Source organism: Clupea harengus, chromosome 1 (genome assembly GCF_900700415.2).
Source record: "Clupea harengus chromosome 1, Ch_v2.0.2, whole genome shotgun sequence".
Classification (NCBI taxonomy): Eukaryota; Metazoa; Chordata; class Actinopteri; order Clupeiformes; family Clupeidae; genus Clupea; species Clupea harengus.
Window position 1 is genome coordinate 20,078,511 of NC_045152.1, and position 8,814 is coordinate 20,087,324.

At 45.7% G+C, this 8,814-nt stretch overlaps 1 protein-coding gene across 2 annotated transcripts in view; it reads left to right on the forward strand.

Moving 5' to 3' along the window:
* The first annotated feature begins 4,306 nt into the window (after positions 1-4,306).
* cntnap1 (contactin associated protein 1) overlaps positions 4,307-8,814 on the forward strand; it is a 23,666-nt gene continuing 19,158 nt past the window's right edge. For both annotated transcript variants that reach the window (XM_012825659.3, XM_031570649.2), the window contains exon 1: positions 4,307-4,824. In XM_012825659.3, coding sequence (XP_012681113.1) covers positions 4,761-4,824 — 64 coding nt within the window. In that variant the 5' untranslated portion in view covers positions 4,307-4,760. The remainder of the gene's footprint in view (positions 4,825-8,814) is intronic.

Sequence of the window (8,814 nt, forward strand, 5' to 3'; positions counted from 1 at the left end):
ACAGAGCCAGCCCTCTTTATCAGTCTGTTCAGATTCTGGCTCTGATGCTGCTACCCCAATAGATGGCTGCAAAGAAAATTGCATTTGCCACAATACCCTAGTGCAGAGGTCTTCAACCGGGGGTCCGCGGAGGTACTGCAGGGGGTCCGCCAAATTATTTCATCTGAAGCATTTTTTCCCTCTTCCAAAAATCAAAAACGTCCAAAAGACTACATAAACATTTACAGAACGTAAAAATTGCTTTCTATTCCTTAAAAATAATACATAGGCTACCCATGAGTCTTCACGCGATCATTTGATCATAATGGCAACATATGCACTTTTAGCTACATTGAGCTATCTGGTGCCAAAAGACGTTACCTGCCATAACCATACAATTTGAAACAATCGGTCGTTTTGTAATTTCTCGGAACAAAAGCTCCACGTCAGACACCACTGATGGCGGTTCAGATGATCTACCTTCAGAGGATGCCAACACCCCTTCCATGAACAGCCAAAAGCGCAAACGGGAGAAGACACGTAAATATTCAGAGAATTATCTGAAGTTTGCCTTCACCTACAAAGAGACAGATGGTGAAGAATTAGCAGTGTGCGTGGTTTGCTCTTCCGTGCTATCAAACGAAACTATGAAACCATCAAAGCTGCAACGACACTCAAAGGCAACCCATAGTCACTTGAAAAAAAAACATTCAATATTTCCCGTTTAAAATCTTTCGAGGGCCAGCAGACCTTGATGAGACAATCAGCCAAAGTGTGCGAGCTAGCTTTAAAAGCCTCTTATCAAGTTGCATTAGGCTACGTGTCGCTCAGACCAAACAGCCATACATAATTGCGGAAAGTTTATTTACAGATTATTTTGCACTACAATTAGATGAATCCACCGATGTGTCAAACGACGCTCAGCTTTTAGCTTTTTTGTGATTTGTCGACCAAAATGAGATGCAGGAGGAATTTCTATTCTGTAAGCAGCTGCCTGGAGATAAAAAAAGTTCAGAGATTTTCAAAGTGATCGACAATTTTTTCCGTGAACATGATATACCCTGGCCAAAATGTGTCGCGATGTGCTCAGACGGTGCAAGAGCCATGTATGACGCACTGCATGCTTCATAGGGAGAATGTTGTTGCCAAAGACATGAATGATGAATTCTCAAACGTCAGATCTCTCACTAGGTATGAGATATTTCATCCATACTTAAGCTTCTCAAGTTACTCAATTCTTTGTCCCTCCCTAATTTAATACAGAGTGATGGCTAACTGTAAGGGAGAAAAAATGTCAATAATAAACAGAATAAATTGAAACGAGTTGTGTGTCACAGATGATTTGTAATTCTGTTCAAACATGTGTAGGGGAGTGTGTGTGTGTGACTGACACTTAGTTCCAAATAACTTATATGAATATCAGGCCCAAATTTGGGGCGGCGGGGGTGGGGGTCCCTGCTCAGTGTCTCTCTCAGCCAAGGGGTCCTTGGGCTGAAAAAGGTTGAAGACCCCTGCCCTAGTGGAAGACATGCAACATCTTCCTGCACACATTCACACATTGAATGACCGAAGCTTCCTCAAAAAGTCGAGTCTGCTCTGGCCCTTCCTGTAGACAGCCTCAGCCTCAGTTTCCTGTCCAGGTGTAGCCCTCCACCACCTCCACGTCTTCTGCAAGGATGGAAATAGTGTTCAACTTAGTCCAGGTTATCCTAAAATCAACAACCATCTCTTTTGTCTTGATCACATTTAAGGAGAGGTGGTTGTTCCCATACCATGGCACAAAGCAGTCCAGCGTATCTCTGTACTCAGTCTCCTGCCCACAACCGCAGTCATCTGAACATTTCTGCAGATGACAAGACTCTGAGTTGTATTGGAAGTTTGAGTTATACAGGGTGAAGAGGAAAGGTGAAAGTACCATAGCAGTCCTCTGCGGTGCTCCTGTGCAGCCAACCACCTACTCAGACACACATGGTCTGTCCGTCAGCTAGGCAATGATCCAGGAGGTTGTGGAGGCGTCTACCTGCATCTTTTGGAGCTTCTCAGGCAGCAGTGTAGGCTGGATTGTGGTAAAGGGACTGGAGAAATCAAGGAACATGATCCTCACACTGCTGCCTGGTTTGTCCGGGTGAGAGTATAGCTCGCTGAAACAGGTAGATAACGGCTTCTTCAAGACCAACCTCGGGGTGGCAGGCAGAAAGGTGCTCAGCTGAGGTCGGAGATGGGCCAAGATCAGTCTCTGCAGAATATTCATGATGTGTGATGTAAGAGCAAACGGTCTATAGACGTGGGTACTTCAGAAAATAGAGTAAGCCTTTGTTCTTTTTCTTTTCTGGTTCTTTGAAACCCTGCAGGTACTGAATCAGACACATGAGCTAAAGATATCAACTAAAAGAATTTAATCCCAGAACATGAAAATAAACACATTAATAGACACATGGCCATTCAAAGGCCTGTTTGTGGCCCTTGGAGGCCTCATTTATCTGTGTATTACTCTAACTCACATACTGCTTTATCAATGGAATGGGTAACATAAATGTCAAGCACACATGTGTGATACATATTGGAGATATGCAAAATAAACATGCCACTGTCACACATATGGTGATGGCAATAACAAAAACATATGTCTAAAGAATATGTGGCCCAAAAATAGATGAAAATGCAATACATGTTTAAGGTGCAGTATGTGTATTTAGCTAAATACACTTTTTGTCAAATTGGTCCTCTAGCTGACCATTGTGTGTGTGCACTCTGTCTTTCTGTACACTGACTCTGGAAATAGGAAACAAGCAAAGTGGTTCAGACTGCGCCATACACTATTCCAGCCAATCAACCCGCTGCTTTAGGAGCATGGAGGGAAGGGGTGTCATTTAATTGGCTGTTAAACTCCAATATCAGCAACTGTTTGCCAGAATTGCGGACAGTACCTTTTAGAGAAAGCTTGGCGGTTTTCTGAATGTGTATTATAATAGAGAAGAGGATCCTTTGAGTCTCACCCATTGCTCTCCTGCAAAGGGACAAAAGAGCCACTGAAGGCCAGGCCAGGGGCACTTCATCATGGCTGGTGCATTTACAGTCTGGACGGGAAATACAAATTCAACACTTCACCCTTTTCAAGACAACTCACAGATGTCTATCATTGTAAATGGACTCTTCAGAAAGGCTGTTGATAAAGTGACGTCCCAATAGAGCATCTGTTCTGCTAAATCAGATAAACTTTGATAAAGAGGTTGCCATGGAAACAGTGAACTGATGAGTGTTGTCCTCCAGGTTGACTCCTTGACTTAAGAGGTCATAATGTGTTTGTGTGTCTGTGTGGTGATGGTGGTGGTGGGATTACAGCATGTGTGTTTGTGGTGCAGTAATTATGTGTCATATCCACATGTGTGTTTTTGTTAAGTAAGTGTGTGTGTGTGTGTGTGTGTGTGTGTGTGTGTGTGTGTGTGTGTGTGTGTGTGCGCACATCGTCACTATGCAGCCTGAAGGGCAACATTCTGTCAGGGCTAGGGAAAACAGCAGGGCATCAGGTGAAAACAGTTAAGGTGATGAAAACATCATGAGCGTCTAATCATCCCCAGCCCATCACACAAGCTGATATGGATGGCCATAATCGCAGTGAATGGGTCAGACACTGGGGTGTGGAAAAATGACAATCTCATCTGATTGAAAAACAGGACAAATCCTGGCACATCGTCATCCCCTCCTCCCTACACACACATGCGCGCACACACTCAAACACACACACACACACACACACACACACACACACACACACACACACACACACACAGTCCAATCTCCCCAGCTGCCCTACAAACCCACTTCTTAATCCTAAAGCTGTTCAGAGCAGGACAGTAACCTCCCCCCTTAGTACCCTGCAGCTGGCATCCTGTGGTTTGTGCTGGACTTTCTCTCTCTCTCTCTCTCTCTCTCACTCACTCATTCTCGCACACATACACACCTTTCAGGAAAATGTAGATCTGTAGGCTTCCAAATTACTTCCCGACAAACAAGATATCCTGCCTCCAAACACCGTACATGCACATGTACAGCATTTCCACACATAGTGTAATAAAAAAGATGAAGTATCGTCTGAGACAGTCTGCAGAGTGCGCCGAGCGCGTGAGTGCCCCGCGTGGCCAGGCCTGGAGAGAGGCACACAAGATTAAAAACGTTTTGCCATTAATGTAGTGAAATCTATTACACAATCATGACGTTTTAATAGAGACGATTGGAACAAGGGCAGCATAGGGCTGTACCATCATCTTCGAAACACGACGACACCAACACACATAGGTGGGTGTTGCCTGAACATTGCGGAGAAAAGTTTTTTTCTTCTTAGGACTACATCTGCAACCCCTCCTCTCCCCTAAAACTCCGCTCGGACACTCAAAAGCTTAGGGTTTCCATTCTTTGGCAATGGTACACACCACATCTCAATTCAACCCCCTCAAACGCCCACATAAACCCCTTTAGACTAATCACAATGACCATTCCCTCTCAAATCGAGGAATTTTGTCGAAATATAAGTGGGCGCGCTCCCGTCGTAGAGCAGCAGCAGCAGCAGCAGCATCAGCAGCATGATACAATGCGCGCTCCCGTCTCCACCGAGAGCTCTTCGTTCACCATCCCGGCCAGGAGAGTTGGAGCAGCCTGAGTCAAAGTTGTGTGGAGCCGCGGTAAAGGGATGCGGTGGTGCCTATTAGGCAGGTGAACGCAACACGCGGTGCAACGGTACATCAAGCTCACAACGGTGGGACGGCTAGTCATTTACGGCAAGGATGAGCCTAAAAACCTTGTGCCCGAGCCTTCTTGTCCTGCTCGCGTGTCAGCTCTGCTCGTCACGTAAGTCTACGATGCGGAGGGCATCGTTTTTATGACTTTCGCACTAACGCTTTGCAGTAATTATCAGGATAAGCTGAACAGTACACCGTTGGATGTATGGATTGTATTTTTTAATGAAGTCCTTAAATGCACTTTGATATTAGCGCACACCTTGACAGGCGTCAAAACCAGAATAATACTGAAAACTCTAACAACCAAATAGAACAAACAATTCCACGTAGAACCTAACATATATTTTGGCCATGTGTCCCCGCTACTTTCCCGCCCGCATATCGCCTTGTGTGTCTTTAAAACTAGAAGAGCAGGAGTTCTACTATTCCTGCCTGGCGCGCGGCTCTGGCAGCGGCTCGCACGGGCTCTTTCTGCATTGCAGTGCTTCCTCGCGCCCGTATGGAAGTGTCTCCGCATGGGAAAGGTGCGCATCGCGCACACCCCGACGCAGGGGACCAGCTCGAAGGACGCTCCTTGTGTTCGACTTTGGCTGTTATTATTGTTTATATCGAGCTATTTTATATGTTTAAAATGATATCAGTCATAACAGTTTTACATGTCTGTCTGCGCGTGATGAGCAGCCGAAGGTGGTACCACCCATGGACCCATCCTAAACGCAGCGGGGGGGAAACCTGTCCGTGACATTCATAACGTGGCATCCTGATTACTGTGTTACTCTCTTAGTTTCTGATTCGGTCATTTAATGTCAACTTACGTGCTAGCGTTGTAAAAGTAATAACCACCGTATTCGTCATCGTTATCACCATCGTGATCATTTTGTTAAACACATATTTAATTAGTTGCAGACTTAAATATAGCGAGGCCATGGCCAATCTGCCCCTGCCATACCTGGAAGCAGACACACTCACCGAGAGATTCACACACACACACACACACACACACACACACACACACACACACACACACACACACACACACACACACACACACACACACACAACATGTAGTCTTGATCTAAAAATGACCTGCGCTGTGTTGTTTCTTTCCAACATGATCTGGACTGTTGTGTATGTTGTAAGGTGTGATTCTGCTTTTGTTTTCTGCTGTATGTCCTAATTTGTTTTATGTGTCGATATGTTGTAAACTCTGTGTGTGTGGGTTAAGTGTAGTGTGGTCTTATGAGAGTGGTGTTTATTGGTGTTGATAGACCTATACTGGATTTCATGGAGCAATATATTCTAATTTGTGTGCTGTAAGTATGTTCTGTGTCCTGTGTGTCTACAATACCGATATGCAAGGTGTAGGAGTATGTAGTGTGTAACAGTATTTAACAACTTTAATACCAACCGCTTTTGTATCAGTGACACTGTGTAATGTCTTTGTCTCTTGTGTGAATCCATACAGTTTGAAATATGGATTGAGTGTGTGCATAAGAATAGTGTTTACTATTTCGAGATGATCCTTTATGAAAAACAAAACTCTAAGCATCTCATGTAACCCTACAGATTATCATCATTCTTCTTACCCCCCCACCCCTACCCCCTCACCCCCCATTTTCTGTCATCACTGCCTGATAGATTCACTCTCTGAGATTACATATTATTGTATTTGTGAGAGAGATCAGGAGATGAGAGAATGGGGGTGGAGAGTGATCGACCTTGACTTAATTATGTAGCACATGGTCTCCCCCTTCATGGGCAGAGCATATAGTCACCACAGCTGTACTCGTGAACCTTTCACCTTCACCATCCAGTGGCTGTACATCCCTCAGTGAAGCTGTTGATTGAATGGGTCACTTTGTGTTAATGTTTCATAGAGCATCGTGAGAATACACTTATACGACTGGTTTGGAGTTCAGTACGTCCTGTGAGGTTGAATTTGCTGGAAGCTGATCCATACGAAGTTGCTGAATTTGTGTTTGTGTAAAATTGTGTTTTGCGTTTTGATCAAGAGTTTGAATTGTGAGTTATTGTGTGTAGGGTACTGTGTTGTTTATTGCAAAGCTGTCATACATTGGGTATTTTAATCACAGTAACATACTGAATCCCCTGTACATATCACTGCTATCTTGAAAGGACTGAGATTCATTGAAATTGAAATAATCCTGGTTGGTCGCTCTATGCTATGTGCGTCACTCAGACTTTACCTAGCAAATCACACGGCTTCAGAATATGAGATCCAAAAGGCCACATACATTCAGTGTCATACTTTCAGTATCTCATACATTCAGTATGTGGCCTTTTGGATCTCATATTCTGAAGCCGTGTGATTTTACTCAGACTTTACCTAGCAAATCAAACGGCTTCAGAATATGAGATCCTATCTCTATATATATATTCATATTCTGAAGCTGTGTGATCTGCTAGGTAAAGTCTGTGACGCACATAGCTCCATGTGTGTGATTGGGTGTGTATGCGTTTAGTAACAGATGTGAAGTGGATGCATACAATGTGCACTGTGTGTGTTTCCATTTGTTTGTGTGTGTGTGTGATTGTGTTGTAATCAGAGCGCGCACACATGGGGGAAAGTGTGCACTGGTGTTGAAAGCGGCTCTATTCCCAGGCTGACGCGGGTAGCAGGACGGGTTTTTGGTGATTGGCTCCCCCTCTCCATCCTTTCTCTTCTCAGACGTCCTCAGTTGCACCGCCTCTCCTCCCCTCTGAATTATTCATGTGTCAGCTTGCAGCAGCCTCTCCGAGCTCACATATCAGGCACCACGCCCTGCCCAAAGGCTCCTCCACACACACACACACACACACACACGCATGCACCAGTAGGGCTGTTCCCAGGGCAGGGTTCCTCTCATCTGGTCCTGACCTCGCCCACTGTGAGCCAATGCATTCACGCTGATCCAGGATCAGAACTGTAGCGCCGTTACCTGATGGATGTTGTCAGCCAATGCGTTCTCCTGAGTCATAACAGTACAACATCTCCATTTAGCTCAGCATCTCGGTACTCCCTCCTTTCAGCACCCACACAACACTGTCCCTCATTCCACTCACTCACTCACTCATATCCCTGACTTTGGCGAGACTGAAACTGAGACTGCAGTACTGTTGCTTCAGCAGGAATGATATTCTAAACGGTGTGAGATACGCCACTTGCAGCGGAATAAGATGGATGAGCCGTGGCTCAGGCATTGGGAGATCGCTGAGTCAGCCTGGCTGAGGAAGAGAGAGAGAGAGAGAGAGAGAGAGAGAGAGGGAGAGAGAGGGAGAGAGAGGGAGAGAAAGAGAGCTTTGCTGCCTGCACGCTTCAGCACTCACTCAGCACAGGGAGCTCTCTCGCCTCCCTGCTGCTGCTGCCGCTTTAAGCCAGCCGTGACTCTCATACTGAACGCACAGCACAGTGCCTTTGGGAAGCCCTCCAAAGGACTGGGGGGAGAGGTGAAGGAGGGGGGGGGGGGGGGACAGGAAGAGAGACTGACGAAGGGAGAGAGAGAGGGAGGGAGTCCTAGGAGACTTTTTTGAGAAGATGTGAGCCAGCAACATGGCAATGAAGTGAGAAAAAAGAGAACGGAAGAGTGAGGAAGAGAGAAAGAGAGAGAGAGAGATGGGAGGAGAGGAGATCTAGGAAGAGAGCCAGGAAAGACAGATAGATAGAGAGAGAGAGAGAGAGAGAGAGTGAGAGAGAGAGAACAAGAAACATGATGAGGCACTCGCGAGTGAGCTTTGAAAAGGCAAATGGGAGGGGGGACTGAAGAGAGCTGCTAATGAGTGTGAGATCTGGAGAGGAGGAAGAACAGGTGCACTGTGGGAGTGATCTGGAGAGGAGGAAGAACAAGTGCACTGTGGGAGTGATCTGGTGAGAGTGAGAGAGAGAGAGTGCATGTTAGTGTAGAGGAGGAAGAACAGGTGCACTGTGGGAGTGACACGGTGAGAGTAAGACAGAGAGTGCATGTTAGGGTAGGTGATTAAGTGCGCTTGTGTGCTCTGGTGCCCCCGATGAACCCATGGGATGTTTAATGCAATATACTGGAATGTGTTAAATGCGTTAGTCTTAGGTGTGTTTTGTTGTGCAGATGACAATCAGAGATCA